The 24672-nt window shown below is 42.6% G+C and overlaps 1 protein-coding gene across 1 annotated transcript in view; it reads right to left on the bottom strand.

Moving 5' to 3' along the window:
- Positions 1-4730: 4730 nt before the first annotated feature.
- The window catches only part of RNF19B (ring finger protein 19B), a 21891-nt gene continuing 1949 nt past the window's right edge, over positions 4731-24672 (bottom strand). Inside the window, exons 4-12 of the mRNA XM_049618889.1 lie at positions 24294-24664; positions 15011-15216; positions 13472-13613; positions 11873-12035; positions 11311-11425; positions 10131-10271; positions 8966-9173; positions 6369-6500; positions 4731-5561 (exon numbers count right to left, since the gene is read on the bottom strand). Coding sequence (XP_049474846.1) covers positions 5099-5561; positions 6369-6500; positions 8966-9173; positions 10131-10271; positions 11311-11425; positions 11873-12035; positions 13472-13613; positions 15011-15216; positions 24294-24664 — 1941 coding nt within the window. The 3' untranslated portion in view covers positions 4731-5098. The remainder of the gene's footprint in view (positions 5562-6368; positions 6501-8965; positions 9174-10130; positions 10272-11310; positions 11426-11872; positions 12036-13471; positions 13614-15010; positions 15217-24293; positions 24665-24672) is intronic.

Raw genomic sequence — 24672 nt, 5'->3', positions numbered from 1 at the left:
TCCAAATTCTTCCTTTTCACGCGACACGCATCATATCGGATTAGGGGCCTACCTCCTCCAGCATGACCTCATTTTATGCAATTATATCTGCAACAGCCCTATTTCCAATAAGATCACATTCTGAGGTATGAGAGGTTAGGGTTCCAACACATACATTTTGGAGGACACCCCTCCAAACCCTTAATACCCCACAAACCTCAATTCCAACTAGTGGAACACAGACCTTTTTGGGGATTACTGTTAGCATAGGGCTAGTTTCTAAGTATTCCCTAACGGCCCGGGTATTTCCATTCCCCTAAGCACAGGAACATAGATAAGCGGCTTAAGATTCCCTTGGGAACACTGAAAGATTTGCAATTACAGTGATGGTTATATTGTTGGGTGCTACCTCCAGGGTACTTCGCACCCCTTTATTCAAGGACCTTGGTCCCCGAGAATTTAGTGAGAGTTCGTAACTTTCCATTTTGGTGACTCAAAACAGGTCTCTTTTTGCCAGATCTGGAGTCTTGATTTGGGTTATACCAACCAAATAGGACCTTGGAACGTTCTCTATTTCATCACTCCGGCTCTGTTGCCTTGGTACTGCCCCTTGGCTCCTCCACTCCGGGACCCCATCATTCCTACTGACGTCAGGGATTCCATTTCAACAGCAGCATCTCTTAGCTTCATTCCCAGCCTATGGAGGATATAAACCACAGCACTCTCCAAGATAAGGTGTTCCTCTTATCTACATACTTTCCAATTCCTTGGTGAAAGGAACCTCCTCTGAGCAATTCTAGAGGGCAAAATTAGATTAAGTCACACATATGACAAATCTGCATCAACATTTCTATCTTCATGTTTTTGGACTTATCTTCTGCTATGCTAAGGAGTTCTAGGAGTTTCAATTTGAATGTACACCGTGTACAGTCCAGGTTTCATCTAACCAACCAGCTAAGAGCCACTCGTAGCTGCTAAAGCCAATATACTGAATCCAGAATCTCTAGAATTTCCATATCCATAAATTCAACCCAAATGAAATAAAATTTTGTTCTTTTCTTCCTGGTCTAATTTAAACCTTTAAAACCTAGGTTTCTGCTGATTCAAATTAACCAAGTCTTACCATTCTTTTGTAAGCCTTCCCTCCGATCAGACTTTGTGTTTGCCTTCCAGAAGCACATCGGGATCTAACTCTAGTTACAGATCTGGTGGCAACATGGGGTAGTGGGTTGGACATGAGTATTGGCATTCCCTTTCAAGGCAACTACCCAAGGTCTCCAAGTAAGACAGGACCAGCCATATTAGTGAGGGGAAGAAAGGCTGTTTCTGCTGGTAAGAGACACTAAGTGGAATCTGGATTCAGAACACTGGGACTTACCTAAACCCACTCAAATGTCCCCATTTCTCGTTTCAGGGTCCCATTCTCTCCCAAACAAGGTTCTAATTTTCACATAAGAGACATGGTAAGGCTATGAATTTAACTCATGCTGTAATTCTGTAACCCAGAATCTCCTTCTGATTTTCATGTACATCGGCCTTGCAGTTACAAGAGACAAAATTCTTCTGGGGCTCTCCTATACATGCCTGGAGCTGAAAGTGTAAAGTTCTGGGGTCTTTGGGTTTTTTGCTTTTTTTCTCCTTTACTTCTTTAGCATCGCCACCACCATCTAGGCCCTCATTTCTTACATGACGGTCTGTAGTGGCAGCCATTTGATCTGCCGACGTCCTCCAAGAGACTTTTCGTTTCAACCGAAACACAAATGTAAGTAATCTTTGTCTACCATTTTCCAATGGCAATTTATCCTCATTTCCTTCAAATCCGACAGTCATAACTAATCTAAGAGTGCCACCTTTGAGGGCCTACTGCCTATAACCACTTTCGGAAACAAACAGGGTGATTGGAGTTTAGTAGTTGCAAGACACAAAACCCTTCTACCTATTTTAAGTAGCAAAGGATTCAACGCAAGTAAATTAGGTGCTTGTAAGAACCGGAAAGCCTGAGCAGTGGGCTCTAGACTGGATCTCCAGGCCTACCCTGGTAGCATTCCCTCTGCCACCATCAAGATGAGGAATCATCAGGCCACCACAGGCTGACTACAAGAACACACATCACTGTTCTTTATGATCAGGAAGCCCTTCAACACTCACAAATCTACGGGCGGATATCGGGCACCACTGAAGAGAAACCCAAGGTCTTTAGGTCCTTGCAGTAGCAACAAAGTAGCTGAAGATGGCCCCACAATCACTTCTTCCTTCCACATCTTATTTATACATTTAATTGGCAAGATTTAAATTATATTGAGAACCTTGGTTTAAGGAAGTTTAAAACACATCGCTTTTAGCTTTCCAGCCTCTGGGTACAAGAAAGTGTATTAGAAAGGGTCAGAATGAATGAGTACGCATTTACCATATCCACGAGTTTCTTTACATGAGCCCATTCAAGTGGGACTGGTGACACACCCTCTCCCAGTTTTAGCCCATTTGAAGGCCGACTGCAAGCATCCCATCTGTCTGGCTTTGAAGATTACCTCTCTCCCTGGACTCAGAGAAACTTACAATTTTCCTGGTCTTCAGAGTTGTTTTGCTAACCTATACAATCTCACCCCCAGCCATCTCTTCAACCTCCTTGGTCCACATATTCCAGCCAAATAGGTCTCTAAGCTGTGTGTGTGTTTTTTAAACAGGCTAAGGATGCTCCACCAAAGGGCCTTTGTATTTTGTTCCCAATGCCTGCTATGTTCTTCCCCTAGATAGAAAGAACCATTTGGTTCTTTCTCACTCCCCTGAGGATTCTGATCAAATGTTCCTTTATGAAAGACGCCTATGCTACCATCTGAAGTGGCTCCATCGACCACTCTCTTTACTCTTTCTACTTTGTTTTCTCCAGTGCACTTATCCTCATCCAGATCATCTATCTGATCGTCTTTCCCCCACTAGAGTGTACGTTCCACGGGGACAACAATTTTGTGTTTTCTTCGTTGTTGCATGCTACACTTGAAATGCAGTAGGCATTTCAAAACGAACGAATGCTGTACAAAGAGGAAGTTAAACTTTCCCCATTTTCTAAAGGGAGAACCAACTTTTCCAACGCATTACTCATGTTCTCCTCCAGGTGGTGCCGAAGGGCCTTTTCATCAGCTAACGTCTAGGCTATACAAAGCAGTGTTGCAAAGGATTAGAATAAGCTTAGCTTTTCATAGCCTCTGGTCTAGAGTTCTGGGCTTTTCTTAGATGACCCCCATAATCTCCCTTAACTTATTCTTATTCCTGCGGGAGAAAAAAACATGGGTCTTTACCAAAAGCATTTCAGTACACCATGTCAATCTTTGCGACCCCGTAATTAACGATTATTTTCCCCATTCTGGTTGAGTGACAGCAGACTCAGAGGCAACTGTCCAAGTGTCACAGCAGGAAGAAGTGGAGCTTAGATAAGAACACAGGTCTGGCTGCCAATTCTTGCCCCTCCCAAAGACTTCTTCGAGTTTATCAAAGTTAACTGCTGTCCTGGTAAGGCTTCAAGAGAACTGCAATCTTGAGCTGATAATTTGCATTTCACAGATTTGCAGACTGTTTGCCCCCTTTTCCAACAGTTTCCCTTTTTCACACAAAGACACCCTCCAAGGCACTTTCTTACAGAGACTCAAAGTCCGCTAAGAGCATTTCCTGTCTCAGGTGCAGGGAAATGAGCATCATGTGCTCAGTCTGGCTGCAGTGCCCAAGAGTTAAGAGTCTTCCAAGTTGTCTGTTGTCCAGACTCATCATCCTCATTGTGGTAAAGCACAGGCCAGGAAGACAAGGAGCAGGTGCATCTGTGGAAGGAAACAGAAAGCCATCTGGTCCTTAGGGAAAGGGTGTTTTCAATTCTTCCTCTGGGCCCAGGGCTAAGGTGCTAAAGAAGTTCCTTAAATATTGTGTAAGAGTTGGGGAAATTAAGAGCATGAGAGAAAAACTGACTCACAGGTCACAAAGTAAGTTACTGCCAGGTTTAGAATCTTACATCAGGTTTCATGAATCTTTTGGTTTTGCTGCTACACTATGTATGAGCTCTCATTTCTAAGGCCAAAACCCCAAGTAGTACTAACATAGCTCAATTCTGAAAAATTTATAAGAGCAGATAAAATCAAATGTTGAGATCCTGATGGCATGTCTCCTAACTCCTTTCATGACGAGTTTTAGTCACATTCCTTAGTCCCTCTTACTCAAACTACATTGGCAAAACTAAGAAAGCCTTTTGGAACGGGGAATGCGTACCCGGGAATGTAACAAACATATGGGGTTATTGCTCGGTGATTATGCAAAACCAGTACCTTTCCTCCTCCAGTAAGAATACTCGGTCCCCAGCCTGTAACCCCACATCATTCACTGGGACTCTCTGAAGAGCCACTGGCACAGCCACCCCTTCTCTCCTCTGAAGCACATTCCTACTGGCGGCTACGGTGCGGAAAAGAAGTAAAGCTTGAACAGGAAAACTGCAGGCTGCCTCCAGAGGACAAACGAGGTTCATTTTAATCTACAGCTTCTCCATACAGCTGACTCAGCTAATTCTGCAGTCTGACCCCGGAGTCCCAAACAAGCCAAGCTTCGCTTCCTGTCAGGCTGGGAGTCGTTGGTGTATACGGGACTCCACTGCAGTCTAACTAGAACACAATGCTTCTTCCCTGGGATTAGGAAAACTTCCATCTTGAGACTGGTCTATTCGATCAAACACTTGGCTCTGTAGGACTGTCCCAAGCCAAGGAAAATGAGAGGAGTTGAATGACGACAGAAATCTTTATTAAAATGTGTTTCTTTCAGTAATATGTTAGCATACGTACAATATACACACATACATCTGTACACTCTTTGACACACCTCACGGATTGCCACTTTCAGTTTAACCAATAAATTAAAACTAAAACAAGGAGGGAAGGGGTTGGGGGGTGGGACGAAGGGCAAAAATTTCCATGTTTTATCTGGTAAGAAATAGCAAATTTCTCAGAATTTCCCTGGGGAAAACCTGTGACCAGAGAATATTTGAAATAAAATACATAAATTCCCGCCCACCACCCCCCCCCAACAAAAAAATTCCAAAAGATGCAGTTACAAGTGTGCTTCTCAGAACAGGAGCATTCATTCCACTTCATACTCTGCCTTCTGCACCTTCTGGCTTCAAGACAGTCTTCCCCTCGGCTGGGGCAGAGAGGTTCATATGGGCACTTGGGCTCGGTGCACCTTGGGCTCTGGGAGTGGAGGGGCAGGCTGCCGTCTGGGAGCGAGGGGAGCCACACTCATCCGAGGTGATGTCCGGCACATCGTCCGACTGCGTGTCAGAGCTCTCCAGGTCACTGCGGATGCTCTCGGGCTGGGCCAGGCTGATGTCCCAAGGCTTGCCGGCCAGGCAGTCTTTCTGTTCACAGCTTTGGTGTCTGCAGGGGGGGTCCTCTTCATTGCCGCCACTGCCGCCACCGCCACCACCTTCTTCTTCATTCTCTGCCATCTGGGCGTGAACGTGGAGTGAGTCCTCTGTGCTGCTTCCACTCACCAGCTGGTAGTGGCTTGGTTTGGCTTCAATGTCCACTTGGATCTCCATATTGTTGCATTCTCTGTGGAGACAAAATCCACTTTGCTGAGTCACGTACGGGTCATGCTATACCTGTTGGTACAAGCAGTTTGTGGGTTCAGAATTAGAAAGTCTGAAACACAGGTAGTCAGGAGACGAGAGCTCACTCTTGGCAAACGTAAAACTTTAACCTAACTCTCAAGTGAGATGGTGAAGAACTAGATCTCTTTCGATGATTAAAAACACATACGCACCTCTGCCAATTTCTTTATACAACTACAAAAGAGCTTTCAAAATTCAGCTAAGGGTCGGACCCTCACACTATCTTACTCAAAACATGAAAGTGAAAGGAGATTCAGTGTTTTGCTATTGTGTCACAATTGGAAGGAACCAGAACCCCTCCAGCAGGGGGTGCTGCAATCACACCATGTCAGTTACACCAGTTCCTCAAAAATAAAGAGAAATAGGCAACGGGAGTCACATCAAGCAATGAGCAACATGAGAGCAGAAACCACAGACCCACAGACATCAGTGAACAGCAACCTAGCTCCTTAAGTTTCATGTGAATAATTATACAATAGCCAAAAAAGACCCAAAAAAGGGGAGGGGGGGGGAAGGAAGAAAAGGGAGAAAGAAAGAAATCTCTAAAAATCAAGTGCTAACAAGAAGAATCAATCAAGAGATCTCAGACACTCCTATACCAAGAACCTGCCGGGTGAACTCAAAGGGCACACACGATACATCCCATCCGATAGCACACGCAGCCCTAACAGGAGGCGTTGAGCTTCTGAAGGCCTATACCCAACTACAAACTCCAACCTCTCCTGGGCATCTCTGACTGTTCACATACCTGTCCTGTGGGTTGTAGGAACTGATTATGGAACCGGCCATAGCACGAGTGCTTGCGTTGTCACTAATTGCACCAAGACTGGCTGTGTCTTTAGGGAAAATTTCCTTTTGGACATCGGCTTGAACTTCTAACCTGTGTAAAGAGGGGACGTTCACGTTAATATGAGACCTGGGTATTCTGAGACAGTCTGCTTCCTGGCACACATCTCTTCTATTATTCTCTTGCAAACTGAGTTGATCTGATCTTCTCCAATTGTCAAATAGCTCAGATAGATGCCCACATATTTTCTCTCTTGAATACCTATTGAAATCGTCCCCTCCTTTCTATCCCCATTGCTACTACTTAACTTTAGGTGCTCAACATCTCCTCCTTGGAAAACTGCAGTTGGGTTCTCTCTCCAGCAGCCCTAAGTCCAAGTCCAACACCTTCCAGATCAGTGCCAATGTGGACAAAGACCCGATCACTCTAACAGTCCTCTCTTGGTTCTCTACTGCCAACAGGCATTTAAAGTCTTCCCGATCTGCCTCCAAGCTCTCTCTCCAGTTTCGTCTCTCACCACAGTCCTAAATCATAATCACTCTGAATTCTTTCTTTCCTTACACACCTATATACATTGTATACTCCATGACTTTGCACATACCATTCCCTCACTCTGGAAGTTTCCTTTCTTTATGTGACAAACTCATATGCAGTCCTTAACAACAACGGAGGTATCATCTCCCCTCATTCTCCCAGCAAACCAGTCATTTCCTGTTAAGTGCTCCCATAGCACCTACCTACTTATTAAATCAATTCGTGCATCTCTCCTCCAATCATCTGTGAGCTCCGAAAAAAGGAGAGACCACATCTCATTTACATTACGTCTTGCACATGGGAACTCAAACACTTAGCTATCAAATTACCTCCAGGCGATGAGACTGAAGGACACAGAGGATCCGATCTCCCACAAGAGCAGCAAGCTTCCCCGATTGTGTCTCAAAGCTGAGAACCCATAACCATTTCCCTTCTTGGCTGGAACACCAGTTTGCAGTTCACCTTAAGTATTTCCTCTTAATAGGTTTCACAGTCAAACCCACCTGACTCATGCACTTCCTATAAAAGGCTTTCACAGAACTGGAACAGCTAGACTGGTTAAGCAGCAGTTTCAGCAAGTCAGTCTCCAATTATGTCTGTCTGCTTCTTTACAAGGGTGATGGTTTTAAGAAAGCCCAGCAGTGAATTCTCTGGCATGTGGGGGCGGGATCCCCTAACAAGAGACGGCCAGAGTCATGAGATACAGACAGGTCAGCAGCAGCCTTCAGCTGCACATTTGAGCAACCACCATCCTGCTGCCTATGCCTTGCTCTGTAGCTCCGGCCTCAGATACCCTCAAGCATGTGCCACGGCCCAAGAGAACGAGGCGTCAGATCACAGACCTGGGTTCTAGTTTTGGCTCTTCCACAGATTCGGAGAATTGGAAGAGACTTTTCACAACACCATCCATTAGGTGCTTCCCAGATGCCAGCTTGTACAGTGACTGCTAGAATCACCTGGGGAGCCTTTTCCAAACATAGATCCCCAGGTTCCACTCCAGGAGATTCAATTTATTCATTTGGGATAGGGCCCTGAAGTCTATTTTTAAGAGGCTCCCAGGTGACTGACAGGTACTCAGGTGTGGGATCCAATCCATCTGTCATCTGTTGCTTGACTCCTTAGCCAAAAGGCCTAATAGCCAAATGGCCATCTGGTCTTACTTTAAATAGTTCCAGGGATAGGCAGCTCAGTATTTTCAAGGTTATCCAATCCAATCCTTCTTTGGATTTTTATATAGATTTTCCCTATAATCTCTATAATGAAACAAAATTAGTTTCCCTCTAACTTCTGCTAAGTTGCCTTAATCTACCTCTTGGCATGAGTCAGAATCCTTTCTTCCAACTCAAGGTCCTTCAGCTATCTGAAGGCAATAATTTCTCCTACCTCCTCGCCTTGTTTTGCCCTATCCACGGGTCTCCCTTCTCCAGTGCGCTCAACTCACTGCTTCTCATGTGACATCTGTTATGCTTCTCTGAATATGTTCTGGCTTATCTCACTGGTAAAATAACTGAGCAGGTCAAAACGTTTTTAGTCATAAAGTTTTACATAGTCTCAACGCATGTTCATAGAATTGATTTTCCTTATCTATCAAATAGGAATAAGAAGGTAATAAGGATCACAACACCAATAAGCCAACAACATACAGCATGAATGCTGTTCAACTGAAAGTCAGTGACAAGCCTAACAGGGAGTGCACTTTAGTGACTGCCACGAAAACGTGTGCTTTCCCTTCCAGAAGCAGGCAGCTTAATGTAGGAGAGGGAAGATCTGAAGTCAGGATTACTCTTTACGTGGAGTTGCTATGGTGCAGTGGGAAGAACACCAAACTTTCCGTAATTCACTTAACATTTCTGAGCCCATTTTCTCATTGTGAAGTTAAAAACACAAAACCCCCCGGCTCCACTGGTGATTACATCAAATGAGATGATATATGAGATGTGCCCAGCACAGAGAAATGACTCAAAACAGGTATTTTACTTCTTATGATTCCAACTGGTTCTGTCAGAAATTATCTGTTTGCTTACCTGCTATATTTTCCCTTGCCACTGGAAAGAATGCCACCACTCAGCGTGCCCCCTGAGAGGGCTGCAAAGCTGGCTGTTTCGCTGTATGGACCCTGCATAACACTAAGTCCATCGGTAGGGCTTCCGCTGGTGCTCAATACACTAGTCAGACCTTCAATGCTGCTCTCCCCAATGCTGGGGTTCTTAAGGGCTCTCCAGGCATCTGCCACTGGGGAAGGAACAAAATATCTCAATTGAAGATAACACGGCATCAAAACAGAGTCTGTTATTTTCCTGTAATGACTCTTCAGAGTGGAGAGCATTCATGTAGAAGAATACTCGTATGTCCACTTAATGAAGAGCTACTACATGCAGCCACTACATGTCAAATGCTTGAACATATGTTAATATTTAATCTTCCCAATAACTCGGCAATAACAGGCCCAATTTCAGCCGAGGAAGTGAAATCTTAGAAGTAAATGACTTGTCCCATTCATGGCTGGTCACACAAAACTACACTTCGGATTCTAAGTCCACTATTATACCACAGATGCCATCTAATCAAACATGAAGATTTCAAAATATGTTCAGGTCACGTGCTGAGACTAGTAGGAAGCTTAAAAAACTTGTGGGACTCTCTGTGCCCTAGCTTAGTTAATATGGTAAAGCAAAAACATCAAAGTAGAAGTTGGGGGGGTGGGGAGGCGGGGAAGAAGTCGAAAGACTTGCTCTAGTCCCAGCTCTGCAGAAGCTCTTAAACCCATTTAACAGATGTTGAGACAAAAGCTTAAAGAAGTTCCCATTAAATGCGGATGATAATAGCCCTTGCCTTCCCTATTCAGAGAGCTGCTATAAAAACCAGATGAGATAATAACTGTGTAAAGTCCTCTGAAAATTATAAAGTACTGTGCAGGTATAAGACTTTATTATAATCACTACTATTACCAGCATACTTGGAGTTACTTGGAATCCTACTAGTTTGTACCTGCCACACAGAGCCAAGTACCAGAGGAATTAACCTAATAACTCTGGAACAAAGAAATGAAAAGCTAAAAATACTTTACCCCCTACAAAGCTCATTACCCAAAGTAATCCAATGACAATCTCTCTGTAAAATGTACAGAATTCTACAGATTTTTATCTTCCGTCCCATAAATTTAAAGGGAAATTAAAATTCTCCCTTTACCTGTGATTGGACCATCATCTTCATCAAACTCAATTTTCACCCCCTTTCCATTGGCTGTGCTAACTCCACAGCCGCCTCCACGACAGAGAGAAATGGGCACAACCCCATAGACATAAGCCAGCATAATGGGGACACCAATACCTGGGGGAGGAGAAGGAAACAAGTCAGCAGGCCATCAGGTTTCAACCGTCCTAAATTTTCCTTTCCAGCCTGAGCACAGACAAACCACTTTATAAAGGGCCACAGAAAGAAGATGGCTTATCCTAAAAAGGTAGGTGGGACTAAGAAACGATGACCGGACTTGGAATTAGGCCTGGATTAGAATCCTGGCTCCAAATTACTAGCTGTATAACCTCGGACATATCTTCCCAGGGTTGTCACTGACCACAAGAAAAGTATGTACAGTGCCCAGCACAGTGAGTACACGTTGCTTTCATTTTCCCTCTTCTACTCACTGCTGACATGCTAATCCAAGAAACAATCAATAATCAAACATTAAATAAGTGGGGGCTTAGAATCCCCGCCCCTGCAGAGTGTTAATTCCAAAATCTTACTGCTGTGTGAGGCAGAATGGCTTAGTTAAGAGCACAGGCTCTGAAGTCAGACTGCCTTGATTCATGTCCCAGCTAAGTGACCTGGGGCAAATTACTGCACCTTTCTATTACAATTGTGCTGCTGTGAGGATCAAATGAATTAATACATGCAAAACACTCAGAACTGCTCCTGGCACATGGAGAGCTGTAATAAATGTTACTTATAATAGTCTTATTCTAGAACAAACCCTCATGCCTCTTAAAATACTATGAGGCATTAAGCAAATCAAAATAAAAGTAATTTTATTTTGTGGGTTCCCTGGCAAGTGGAGAGGAAAGGTGAAAAACTAGGTCTTAAAGTGATATCCTTTAATTCAAACTTTTCTATGTGCCAGATGGAGTTCTAAGCACTAATTTAAGAATGAAAGATCCCAAAGTGTGACAATTTAGTGCAGCTGATAATCACAATGATAGCGCCTAAAAGAGTTAACTCCCAAGGTGGGTTTGGCATAGAATGTAGGAGCCTCCGAGGTGGAGCATCTGGCCAGCTGGCTAAACTGCTATAGTTGGAAAGCGAGGGGGGGCGGGGGGCGGCTAAAGAAAAGAGAGGGAGGGAAGGAGAAGAGTTGTGGTCTCGGCTAGCTTACCCACACTAACTGCAGCAATGACTGGGGATGCAATGACTGACAAAGTCACCCCTCCTGTGATAGCCAAATTCCTCTTGTGTTTGGAGGTTTTCCTTCCCTCATATCTGCTGTGAATCTAAGAAGAAGAAATAAAATTCAGGTCAGCAGGTTAGGATATCAATTTTTTTGCTAGGGTGAAAAAAGACAAGTGAATATTCTATCTGTATTAAAATATATCCCCCACCCACCAAGAGGCCATCTTACTCCAATTTGAACCTAACTCAGACCAGGGTGACATAAAGTAATACAGAAAAAGTTAATCCAAGAAGAGACAAAATAACTCAGAAGAGTGAGGAAAAGTATTTCACCTTTAAGTCACTGAGACAAACCAGGCCCAGGATGCTAATAAGAACTTCCAGATCTCTTGGGGTTTATGAAAATCCATTTAAGAAATTAAGGTTATTTTTATCCAAGAACCAGCTGGTTTTCAGGAAGCTCTGAAATATAAGCTCCTCCCTATTTCCTTCAAACCTTTACCAGCAAACCTGGGGATGGAACATACATAGAACTCAGCATGTCTTACCTTCCTGCCAACATAAACAGGAATGCCGATGACCATGGCAGGAATGGCAATGCCAGCAATGAGGGATATCCCCACTGGAGCACCAATCAGTGTGCCCAGCTGCCAAAGAATTTTCTTCTTACGGCTCCACGGCTTCTTGCCCCAGAATGTGCAGCCAGAGGGGCTGCAGAGGAAACATGCTGAAGTTAATGGTAATATTACAAATGCAGCTATTGTCACCAGAGGGCTTACTAAGAGCAAGAGCCTTCTTTTTCAACAGGAATGATTAATAGTTACAAGAGGTTACAGGAAATGAGTATATCATATGAGGGGGAGCAAAAGACAAGGTCAGATTACTAGAGCTCTGGGCCCTTTACTTTTTGTAAAGGTATGCTTCCAGACTTGAAACCTCTTTCCTTTCTTTTCTGTTGAACTCTGTCCTCCTTAACCTATCAACACTGATTCCGCTTCCTTGACTGATATACTACTTGGGATCCTGAACAACCTACACACTCAATATCGCATCCAAAAGCACTGTGCCCGGCAGCTAATAAACACTGATTTGCATAGTTTTCTTGGCATCTGTCCTACCCATATCCAATAGATAGTGTAAACTATTTTTCTGGGAAAGGATATAAAAAGACTTTGTCACACCCTTTATGTCAGTTTCATATTCCGAGTTTGGCTACTTTTATACCCAATCCTTATGTGTTCAGCCATTTTTGCTCACTCCCTTTGTCCCGTCTTCTTGACCAGACAGGATAAGCAATTTTGAAAGTAGGGATCATGTCTTACACACTCGTGTCACTGATAATCGGTATAGTGTCAGTACTCAATGTCTGCCATATTGGAAATGAAAATGCTTCATGCACACAATGAATGTTAAGTTGGTAAATATTAACTCCTTCAGGACAATATTTTAGTATTCAGCCTGAATCCTTTAGAATCCTTTAGGAAGTCATTACATGTAAGAAACTGTAAAAAGGTAAGTCCGACCTTAATAAACTTATGCAGTTTAGCAAAATTAGACTTGTATATGAAGCAAAAATAGTGATGTTTATTAAGAAACATTTAACGAATGCCAATATAGAAGAATGAGGCAGAAAAAGCTGGGGAAGGCATCACAGACAAAATGGCATTTAAGTGACCTCTGAAAGGTGAATAAAAACTGAACAGGTTGAGATAAAAAGAGGTTGCTGGGAGGGCGATGTGATCAGAAAGCATTCTGAGCAGAGGCAAGAACATAAACAATTATGAAAGAACATGAACAATAAGACAGCACAGAGCAGACACAGGAAACAGCAAGCCCAGGTTACCTGTAATATATAGCATGTATAAAAGCAACATGGAAAAAGCGAGAAAATTAGATGATGACCAAATTGTGGAAAGACTTAAAGCCATGCTAGGGAAACTGAACTCTATCTGGAAGGTAATGAAAACAGTCCCTGGAAGTTGCTGAACTTGAAAAAAACATGGTCACAGGAGTACTTCAGAAGAACTTTTTATAGCTTCCTTACTCTGTAATGCGAGGACAGACAACTATGTCTCTTTGACCTCCTTTTTCCCCTCAATCAGTAAAAGAACAAGATTATAAAGCAATGGACACATTTGCCTTCTCACCTGAGGTAATGCAAGTCTGAGATCTCTTTCATACAAAGCCAACAGAATTCACAGCCACACACTGCACAGGTCATATGATTACAGCTCCCATCATTCATCTTGATAATGTAAGCACTGCATCGTGGGCATGGCTTGATGTCATCTGCTAAGAGGGGAAGGAAAATCGGGTAGAAAAATATCCCTAGTTAAACCTAGTTTGATTTATTATTCCTAGGAATATATATAAAAAGTGAGGAGGCAGTCAAAAACTCTCAACTAAGAATTCCAAATTGTGCAACCCACTTCACTGGAAGGCTGGCTATGTCTAGACCTCAGGAATTTTCATAAAATGGATCCTGTCTCATATTGAGCTGCCTATCCCCCAAACTGGCATCTTACACAGCACTTAAGCCACACTCTGAGCAAGAATACTTCCCAAGAGAGAAAGATCATTCCAAGAAAAATGAAATTTCATCAGCCAATAGGCTGGCAGAATTCAAAGCAGAGTCCTGCAGGAGGAACAGTCTGCAAAAAAACTTTAGCTCAAGAAACTCGTTTCTCAGTCTCAGTAAGTATCATTGTGATTTGCTGTTAACACAACCCACAGACCCTTCCCATGATACTTTCAAATTCAAAACCTAAATATAAGTGGGTATGCTATGTAGCACACACCTAGTAATTTTCACAGCAAGCTAGGAACTATCCTATTAAAATGACAATTTAGGAGATTATGCTGTGCCAGGAAAAAGTAAATGGTAAAATCTTTCCTACCAGCCTCTCCCAAATGACATCAGTGAAATAAAATACATTTATAAAAGGTAATAAACCCAGTGAAATTTTTAAGTACGTTTACTCTGACTTGCCAAGGTTCCTCCTTTTAAGGTTAATCATTAATCCTACTAATATTATTTCCTTTCCTTAACTCTGTACCCTACTTCCAAAAGCAGTGGTGCATTTAAAGCTGGTAGGAAAATAATAGAGGTTTAATACTAATTAAATGTCTTTCTGCTTACAATGAAGGTTTCGAAAAAGTCCTTAGCAGAAGGACCTAATTACTTTCCAATATGAGACGTATTACTAAGAAGGTAGAAACTACAGGGGCGCCTGGGTGGCTCAAGTCGGTTGAGTGTCTGACTTCTGCTCATGTCACGATCTTGTGGTTCATGAGTTCAAGCCCCGCGTCGGGCTCTGTGCTGACAGCTCAGAGCCTGGAGCCTGTTTCGGATTCTGTGTCTCCTTCTCTCTCTGCCCCTCTCCCACTTGTATTCTGTCTCTCTGTCTCTCAAAAATAAATAAATGTAAAAAAAAAAATTTAGAAGGTAGAAACTAGAGAATTCAATTTTGTTGCATTCCAATTTTACCAATTTATAGGTTGGAAAACCTATAGTTATCAGAGAGAGAAGCTACGTATCAAATACAACGTTGAAGGTATTACCAAATATGTTCTGCTCTCTGATCCCAGGAAACACTTGGTTATACATTAAGATAATCTCTGCTAGCTTTAGGCTCATGTTATGAAATATCAAATAAAGAGAAAAATGAGAAAATGCCAACTTATACCTGGTCCAGATTCTTGCCCATAACTGAGACCTGAAGTGTGCTTTGTCCGTACTCGCAAAGTCTGTGCCCTCTGCTGACGGGCCATATCGCATGTCTGATTTGGATGCCATATTTGCTTGCAGTGGTAGCAGAACTCCGTTTGGCAGCCTTCCCTCTCACAGGTCAGCTTTGGGCAGCTGGCACAGCCATAGGCAATAACAGCATAACTGGGTAAGGACACAGGAAGAGGGATCAGTAAGGTAAGAAAGATCGGAACAAGACAGACATTATTCATCAGTGTCAGTGGGGTAACACTGACTCTCCTCGTCACTACACATGATATAGAGAGAAAAGAGTTCACATGTAACACATGACATATACACACAAGCATGCCGAACAAACTGTAAAACATATTCTGTGTGAGAAAGTAAATTTCTTCTTGAGATTCTAAAAAAACACAAATCACTTATTTGTGAAAAAATAGGGGAAAATACCATAGGTAGCCTGAATTCTAGCACATATTCAGTCACAGTTCAAGCTGCTTTAAAAGCAGTTTCCCACAGCAAGTTTCATAAATTACAGGGTACAAAACTATATCCTTTTGATGGTTTACTATATTTAGAGAGATTAGAATTTGTTTAAAGGACAGAACATTTGTAAAACAAACTATAGCAAAAACTAAAGTATACTTTTTTATTTTTAAGTTCCACAGTGAAGCTGGTCTGACCACACACAGCCTGAGACAAGAGCCACAGATGGATTCATGACCAGTTTCTCCTATTGAAAGCTCATTTTATCTTTCAAACTTCTTTTTTTTTTTTTTTTTTACTCAAATCTATACCTTGAAATATCTACTTCCTTGACAGGCTCCAGAGTCCAAGAATATCATTCTTCTACCTTACTAATTAATACAGAATAAGGTTATTATCTCCCTCTCCTTCCTTCTCTCTTCTGATACACATTCTGAGTAAAGATGGGCAATTCAGAATCTATCTGCACCAACATCAACTGTTTCTTATAATTCATGTTTATTTTCCAAGAATTCTGTCTCACAATCCAAAATATTAACAGGTCAATGACTATAGGCTTAGGTGTTGCCATTGGGCTTTGCTGTCCCCTATTCCACTTTCTCCTCCAATTGCCAAAGACCTTAAACAACTTTTATGGAAGGCTAATAAAAGTTTTCTTGGGTTTCTTCTACTGTTTATTTGAATGTACATTAGATGTTCATAACAGCAACTTAAGTTCTCAGGTTTATTATAGATTCTGCAAGTCGATTTGAGAATGGCATTGAAGGTATCGATGACATATCATCTATGTTACATAATATAGTCTGTATTAAATCTCTTCTCAGAAACAGCAAAGGGGTCAATGTATGAATGCAAATGATTCATATCCTGTAGGAGTTCTGAGCAAATTTACCCCACCTCGCTGCAAAATAACTACTACAGATAAACAATGTTTCTCCTGAAGAAAGTGACTTCCTTACTATTCTGGGTTATAGGAAAGGTACTGGATGGCCTCTGAAAAGTAGTCAACTTCTGATGATACAAATTACACAGTCAGGAAGCCTTGATCATTTCCTGATCCATTCCTACCTCACATGGTGGGAGTAAATATTTATTAACAGAATCTTTTATTTTTTCTTTAAAGGACATTTGACAAGATTGATAATGTCAATTTTGGGTGTAGAATTTGGTTCTAAGGAAGTAAAATAACCCCAAATACTCACGAACACACAGCAATCTATTACCATGACACAGAATTACTCAGGGCACGAGACTTGGCATTCCTGTTTTTGGGCGCCTGGTCTGGGCTCCTTGTCCCTGACTCATACTGCATGACACTGAGCTAATTTAAATCTCCAAGCCTTAACCTCTACCCCAAAAATGGAGGTATAGGTGCTTGCCACATTTAAGTGGAACTACACATACTCTTAAACTGCATTTGAGATCTTGCCCTGAAAGGTATGATATAAAAATACAGCACATTTTATCCTACTTCATAGCCTTTGCATAATCTACTCCTTCTGCCTAGAAATGTTCTTTCCTTTCTTCTTCTTGCCCTGGCAAATACTTTATCCATTTAAGAACCGGCTCAAATTTCATCTCCCTATAAAATCCACTTAATCTCTTTAGGCGGCTGGTTGCCTACTTTATGTCTATGTACGATTATTTCATATTACTTATCACATTATGTTCTAATTATTTGTTTATACATATGCTTCCCCAACCAGACTAGACTCAAGGAAAAGTATCATCCTTTTTTTTTTAATCTTCAGGGTATAGTATACTGGTTCATGCTTAAAATGCTTGTGTTCAACGAATGATAGAGACCCTCTCCTGCTTAAGTTCTTTACTTTCCCCAGGCCATTCTAACTCTTCTCATGGACCATTACTCTGTCCTAAAGCAATCTTTAAACTTTATCCATGTATCTACTGGTTTATTATATGCCAGGTACTATAACTTAGTCCTAAAACTTTGTCTAAGCCCATTTTAGGAGTAAACTCCTAAATTCTGAATAAGGTAATCTTCTTCCACAGGTAGTTGAAAAAAACTTCATCCTTGAGACCAAATCCACCTTGATGATCTTGTTCTTTCTCTTCCATGTCCCACACTGGAGCCTCTCTCCCACCCTGCTCTTAGAGTAACCAAGCACTCAGGCTTGCTAATTAGAAGCTAAATGAGGGGTGGGGAGGGAGAAGCAGCAGCTAAATAGGTGTTGGAAATTACATGCTGCTAAGAAAACAGACGTATCCTTCTCCCTCCCCTTAATTTCATACAAATTTACCAATTTTATTCACTTCCTAAGTCTTCAGAAATATGTGTGACAGGCTAGACCACAGTATTACCTAACTTCAGCCCTGGAGAAAAAAAAATCCCATTATTATTTGATTACGTTCCACATACCCTAGTAGTTAAAGAAATGTGTTCCTATATTATGTCTGCACTTTGTAGCTCCGGGCCATGTAACTTCATTTACAAATGGACCCTGAGCATGTGTAAGGGTAGCAGATATGCACCAAGTTGTCATGAGCTGTACTCTTACTATCTCTCCCCCTTCTATTCCCACCCCCTTGGTTCAAACTCATGTCACCTCTTGGTCAGACAACTCTAAGAGTCTACTATCTAGTCTCCTTATTCTCCACTCCAATCCAAATTCCAATTCCAGAAAGTTATCTATCATGATGTTACTCTTTTACTTAAAATCCTTCAACGAAAAAAAGTCTTTCAAACCTAAACTTTGCACGGCTTAGATAGGGCTATCAACTTGAATCCAGTCTATATTTTCAGACTGATCTCTAGTTACTTTCCAGATCATGCTCTCCATATTGTGCATCCAGAAGCTGACCAAACTAGCCTCCAGACTTAGCACTGCATTTTTATACCTCTATGTATTTGCTCATAACCCTCTGATTTAAGATGCTTTTTTCTCTACTTGCATCTTTATTTGCCTTGTAGGAATTACTACTCCTACTCTTCAAGGCCCAGATCAAATATTACCTGCTCTGTGAAGTCTTTTTTTTAATAAAAAATTTTTAATGTTTATATATATTTTGAGAGAGAGAGAGCACAAGCAGGGGAGGGGCAGAGAGAGAGGAAGACAGAGGATCTGAAGCAGGTTTCACACTATCAACACAGAGCCTGATGTGGGGCTCAAACCCATGAACTGTAAGATCATGACCTGAGCCGAAGTCAGATGCTTAACTGAGTCAGCCACCTAGGCACCCCTTTCCTGACACCCTCATACAAAATCTTTCATCTATCCTCTAAGAGGATTTGTATTTTCTTTAGGATGTATTACACTGCATTTTCTTTCTTTCTTCTTCCTTTCTTCCTTTTCCTTTTTTTCCTCTTTCTTTCTATCTCTCTACCTACCTACCTACTTACCTATCATCCCTTCTAACAGGCCAAACTCCCTATCAAGAGGACCATGTCTAAGTCCTTTTTGTAATACCCAATATTTACCTAAGGTTCAACACTTTATAATTCTCAAAAGTGTCTACTTAATGATCATCTGTCCTCTTTTTACCCTCCCCCTCATTATCTGCTTCTCTTCCAAAAACTGTGCTATTCATTATCTTTATCTATCTTCAACTATCTAAATTCAATATCCCATTCTTCTGAGATCTAACTGAAAAATTTTGTTCGCAGTGTTATGGAAAAAGTTGGAATACAGATATCCTAGTCTAGAGGAGCTCTTAATCTATTCAGAGTACAAGATTCACTGTTAAATAAGGACACTAACAGAAGACAGAGTAGCTGTTAAAGGAGTTTCCTGTTGGTCTAAGTTTGGGGAAATTACACCAGATTGAAGATTTACACTGTTTATTAGCATTAGCAAAATTTACAGTGTATATTAGCATGTTTAAAGGGTCCAGAAAGCTCAGAAATATTTTTTTTTTTTTTTGCTCAAGCCAGTATTTCCCAAGCTTATTTGATCACAAAACGTTTTCCTTTCCAGTAATACGTATAATATACATTGGAAAATACTGTTGTAGGTGAAAAACAGAAAATAACATGAAAAGATGGTAGAAGACTATAATGAGGCTTGCATTATAAGGGTAGATCATATAAATAATCACTTCTTAAAGACATAAGAAGTCATCTTATATGTCAGGTATGAACAGGTTTTTGTTTTTTTTTTTAAGTTTATTTATTTTGAGAGAGACAGAGATAGTGTGACTGGGAGAGGGGCAGAGAGAAAGGGAGATAGAGAATCCCAAGCAGGCTCTGTGCTGGCAGCACAGAGCCCAATTTGGGGCTCAAACCCATGAAACCTTGAGATCATGACCTGAGTCGAAACCGAGAGTCAGATACTTAACCGACTGAGCCACCCAGGCGCCCCAGGTATGAACAGTTCTAAGCAGGGGAGTGATATAAGATGTTCCACTTTAGAATGAGTACTTTGGCAAATATGGGAAAGATATATGGAGCTGGAGGATGATGCAGATGGACAAGCGAGGGATGGGGGGCTTAAGAGGCTTAAGAGACTTAAGAGTTGTGAAATAGAAGGTACAGACATCAATTAAGAGAAAACGTCCAGATCAACTTTATCTCAATTTTTTACATGTCATACCAGAAAGACACACACACACACACACACACACAGACCAAAAGAGAGAGATAAAAGATGTCCAGGAAGGTTGCAGAGAGGAAAAGAAAATCCTCCCTCATTGACCGAGAATTTTGTCTTGCTCACAATTGTGCTAGAGATGAACAGAAGGTTCCTATTTACAGGATGGTCCAGTCCAGTTCTCCAGGAAGACCAACAGCTGACACTACCTGTTGGGGTCAGGTAGGAGGGGGGACTGAGAGAGAACCAGCAATGAGAGGCTGGAGTGGTGGACCTGCACAAAGAATTTAGGTCAAGACAGCCTTATCTCCTATTCATTCGTACAGAAGGTCTGCTGTTGTACACCAGGAATTTTCTTTGCCTCCTCTGCTCACCCCTCAGTCTTCCGGAGATTCTGAAAGGGTTTGAAGACTGGCAACACAGTACTTGACAGGAAAACATTATATATTTACATGAGGTGGGGGTTTCTGAAAAGACCTCATGCTTAAGCAGAGACTCTAAGCAGTTATAATCAACTGCACCACTTATTAGCACTGAGACATTGAAGCCCACACTTAAACTTCTCTGGGCTGGTTTCTCCTCTATAAAATAAATTTACCATAAAGAACTATAAAAAGGTCAGTTATTTGTATTTTGAGTTAATTTTACCTATTAGAAAGTAATGTTTTAAATGTACTTGGTAATGCTCTACTTAATAATATTAAATAATAATGTAAATGCTTCCCCACTGAAACTGGTCCTCTTATTTATGATTAAAATAAAATCATATTCAAGTATGGGAAAAGAAAAACTCATGACTCTTTGCTCTGCTCTACAAATACCTTGTAAACAAATAATTTTTAAGGTTTATTTATTTAAGTAATCTCCACAACCCACAAGGGGCTCGAACTCATGACCCCGAGTCACACGCTCTTCAGACTGAAGTCAGCCAGGCGCCCCGTAAACAGATAATCTTTTAATATACAGTGTTCTCATTATAATCACAGTGAACCTAACGATCAGAACTCTGTAAGATCAATTACATGCCTCCTTCAAATACACACACATATACACACACAGAGCAAAGGGAGGACTTGATAAATCTGGCTGCAAGAAGTTGATTTATGAGTAAAGGTGGTCAGGTTCAAGAAGAGAACTGGGGATTATGCTTCTCTAACTGCTCATCAAGAATTTTAACAGACATAGAATAGAACCATTTGATTGAAACAAAACAAAATAAGCTATTTTTCTCCTGGCATTAAAAAGAGGTGGTGGGGCACCTGGGTGGCTCAGTCAGTTAAGTGGCTGCCTGACTCTTGATTTCGGCTCAGGTCATGATCTCACCGTTTGTGAGTTCAAGCCCTGCATTGGGCTCTGTGCTCACTGCACAGAGCCTGCTTTGGATCCTCTGTCTCCCTCCTTCTGCCCTTTTCCCGCTGATGCTCTCTCTCTCTCAAAAATAAATAAACGTTAAAAAAAAATTTTTTTTTAATAAATTAAAGTAAAAAGAGGTGGCAAAATCATTGGCCACATCCCCAGGGAACTCAGACACTTGTTTGGGAAGTGACAGAATTTTTTTTTTTTTTAATTTTGTTTTAACATTTATTTATTTTTGAGACAGAGAGAGACAGAGCATGAACGGGGGGAGGGCCAGAGAGAGAGGGAGACACAGAATCTGAAGCAGGCTGCAGGCTCTGAGCTGTCAGCACAGAGCCTGATGCGGGGCTCGAACTCACGGACCGTGAGATCGTGACCCGAGCGAAGTCGGACGCTCAACCGACTGAGCCACCCAGGCGCCCCGGGAAGTGACAGAATTTTAAAGTTACTCTCTATTTATCTAACACCTCCAACTGCACATCTCAAAACACTTTGTAAACATTAATTAATAAGCCTCTCAAGTCAGGAAAGGATTAGGCCTATTTCAGGTAAGAAAAAGCAGATAAGTGGCTCTTCACAAAAAGAATCAGAAGAGAAACTAGATTTTAGCATCCTTGGCTCTTTCAATGTTGTCCTTAGGCTACAACATTTGACAAAATGATCCAAACAGTAGCATCCCCAATAATGCCAACAATCTCATGCTTTTAAAAAGAAAAAAGCTAAGAGGAAAGAATATTGGCCTTGGTTGGAGTTAAGTGTTTCAAGCTTGGTTCCACCACCCACTAGTTATATGACCCTCAACAAGTCACTCAATTTATTTAAATTTCATTTTTCTCATCTGTAAAACTAGATCAAATCTATCTTACAATGTTGTAAGAATCAAATTCAATTATGTATGCCTGGCACATGTATACTCAGCTGCCAGCTTGCTTGCTTTCTCCAAACTCTACCTTCTTTAAACCCACACATAACACACTTAAAAATATAGTTATATAATTTTTATAATTCTCTTAACTAATTAAAAAAACTCTGGATGATACTAATCCAATACTTGGCTGAAATAAGAAATGGTCTTAATTCCTTAATAGCTTTCAGTAAAGGCTTACAGTTTACCATCAAGACGGTAAGTTAATTCCTGTCCATTTTTATTGATGTGAGCAAAGACAGTGACTGATTTCACAGAAAAACAAAAAGGGAGTTTTTCCAGAAAGATAATCAGTGATGCCACATTTCTCAGTTAAAACTCAAGGAAACACATTTCAAAAAAGTAGTTTAATATACTATTCCAAAATTAACCATGCAATGCTCTCCTAATGTTCTTTTAGTTCAGAAAATAGATCAACAGTATGTATGATGCCTGCATATCATATGTATATTAACCTCTAAAGGCCATTAAGATCACCAGACCACCAGAAATAAGAGCCTACAAGGTTCCCTCCGACACTTATTAATTGAAAGCGAAAGTGATCTACCATAGACAAACACCATACCTCTGACTACAACCCTTCAAAGTAATTTAGAAACTCCATCTCAGTGAGGTTAAATAACACACCCATCTCTAAACAAGTCTGGCAAAATAGAAAGAAGTTAACTCTTCTAGACACTCTTAAGACAGCTTCTTTCGGAGGAGACAAATAGCATCGGGGAAATCTTAAAACAGCCTTGATGTACAGGCTACAATTAAAAGCCCTTCTTAACTCCTTTGAAGCAAAGGACCATGCAGCTTTTTACTGGCATTACATTCACACACTGCAAGGAGTCCCTAGCATCTTTTTGCCCCCAAAGCATAATACACAAGAATAAAATGATCTGCCCAAGGTCACAGAATTGGTAAATGGCACAGTCTGACTCCCAACCACTTAGATAAGCTCTTCTTTGCTGCATGCAACCATTCATGGTTTGTACTGACAGTAACACACAGATTTTTTTTTCAAGAGGGGGGGAGGGTGGTCTCCACTGAATACTTTAGATAGCAAAATCTGCTGGAATTCTGTCCCTGTAAAGACTGCATATTTTCTCACTGACCTTAAAAATTCAGGATATACGGTGCATGAAAAAGACTGTCATCAAGAACTCACGATCAGAGGGGCCGGGTACCACATTTTCTCCTACCGTATCAACCTCTGGGCATCCTTCTTGCCAGTGCCCCGTTGCTTCTCTGGACAAAGAAAGGGCCCGTCCACCCCTCACTCTGCCCAAGGCAGGAGTGTAAAACCACAGCGGGCCTCCCAACAGCTTAGCACAGAAGGCACACGATGCCCCGGGTGCCCCAGAGCTGCCAGTGAGCTGTCCTTTCCCCCTTGGTGCCATTTCCATCACCTCCATTCCAACTTTCAGCAGCGGTGGTCAGAACACACCTTCTCCTTCAATGCTGCTGAGTCTGCCCATGGCCAAAGGGACACACCCCTCCGACTGCTGCGAGCCCCTCAGAATGATATTCTCATTCCATCCTTTGCCAGTCATTCCCTCCCAGCCCTCATTAAGACATGCCCCCTACACCTCTGGACGGAGGGGCGTTCACCCGACCTAAAAGCCTCTCCAGGCCTCCTGACTTGATGGACAGCTCCCTTGCCCTCGAGGACCGCTCAGCCCCCACCTCAAGCCCTCGGGTAGGGCGGGGTGGTGGGTGCCGTCCCCCACGGGTCTGGGCTTGCCGATGGTGGCCGGTTACCAACCCGCCGCAGTTGCCGCCTTCTCCTTCCTCCCGCTGTTCATCCCTCTCCGCTCCCTCGGTGCTGGGCCACACACACGCACCCTGGGCGCCGCCGACCGCCTCTCCGGGCCGCCCACACGCGGGGTGGGGTCCGGTCCCCGGGCCCGGGTCCCCCTCCGCCGCAGCCCCTGCCCGGGCGGCCACGCCCCCGCGCTCACCCGCAGTCCGGGGCCGGGCACCAGCGGCAGTCGGGGTCCGAGGCCAGGTAGCGGCGCAGCATGAACTCCTCGTACTTGTGCATGAGCGGCGGGTCGGCGAGCAGCAGGCGGATGTCGTGCGGGTTGAGTCGCTCGCTGCACTCGGGGCAGCTGATGGGCACCCGGCTCTCGCTGATCTCCAGGCGCAGGTAGTGGCGGAGGCAGTCCCGGCACGAGCGGTGCGGGCAGCTGAGGAGACGAGGGGCCCGCTCGGGCGGCAGCCGCACCAGGCAGAGCGGGCACTCCACCTCCTCCGGGCCGGGGCCGCCGCCCTCCGCCGCCTCCTCATCGTCGAACCCGGGCCCGGCCGCCGCCGCGGCCTCCGCCTCCGCCTCGGCGC

The sequence above is a fragment of the Panthera uncia genome, assembly GCF_023721935.1.
Source record: "Panthera uncia isolate 11264 chromosome C1 unlocalized genomic scaffold, Puncia_PCG_1.0 HiC_scaffold_4, whole genome shotgun sequence".
Classification (NCBI taxonomy): Eukaryota; Metazoa; Chordata; class Mammalia; order Carnivora; family Felidae; genus Panthera; species Panthera uncia.
Note: the sequence above shows the minus strand (reverse complement) of the source record. Positions and strands in the feature narration are given on the sequence as shown.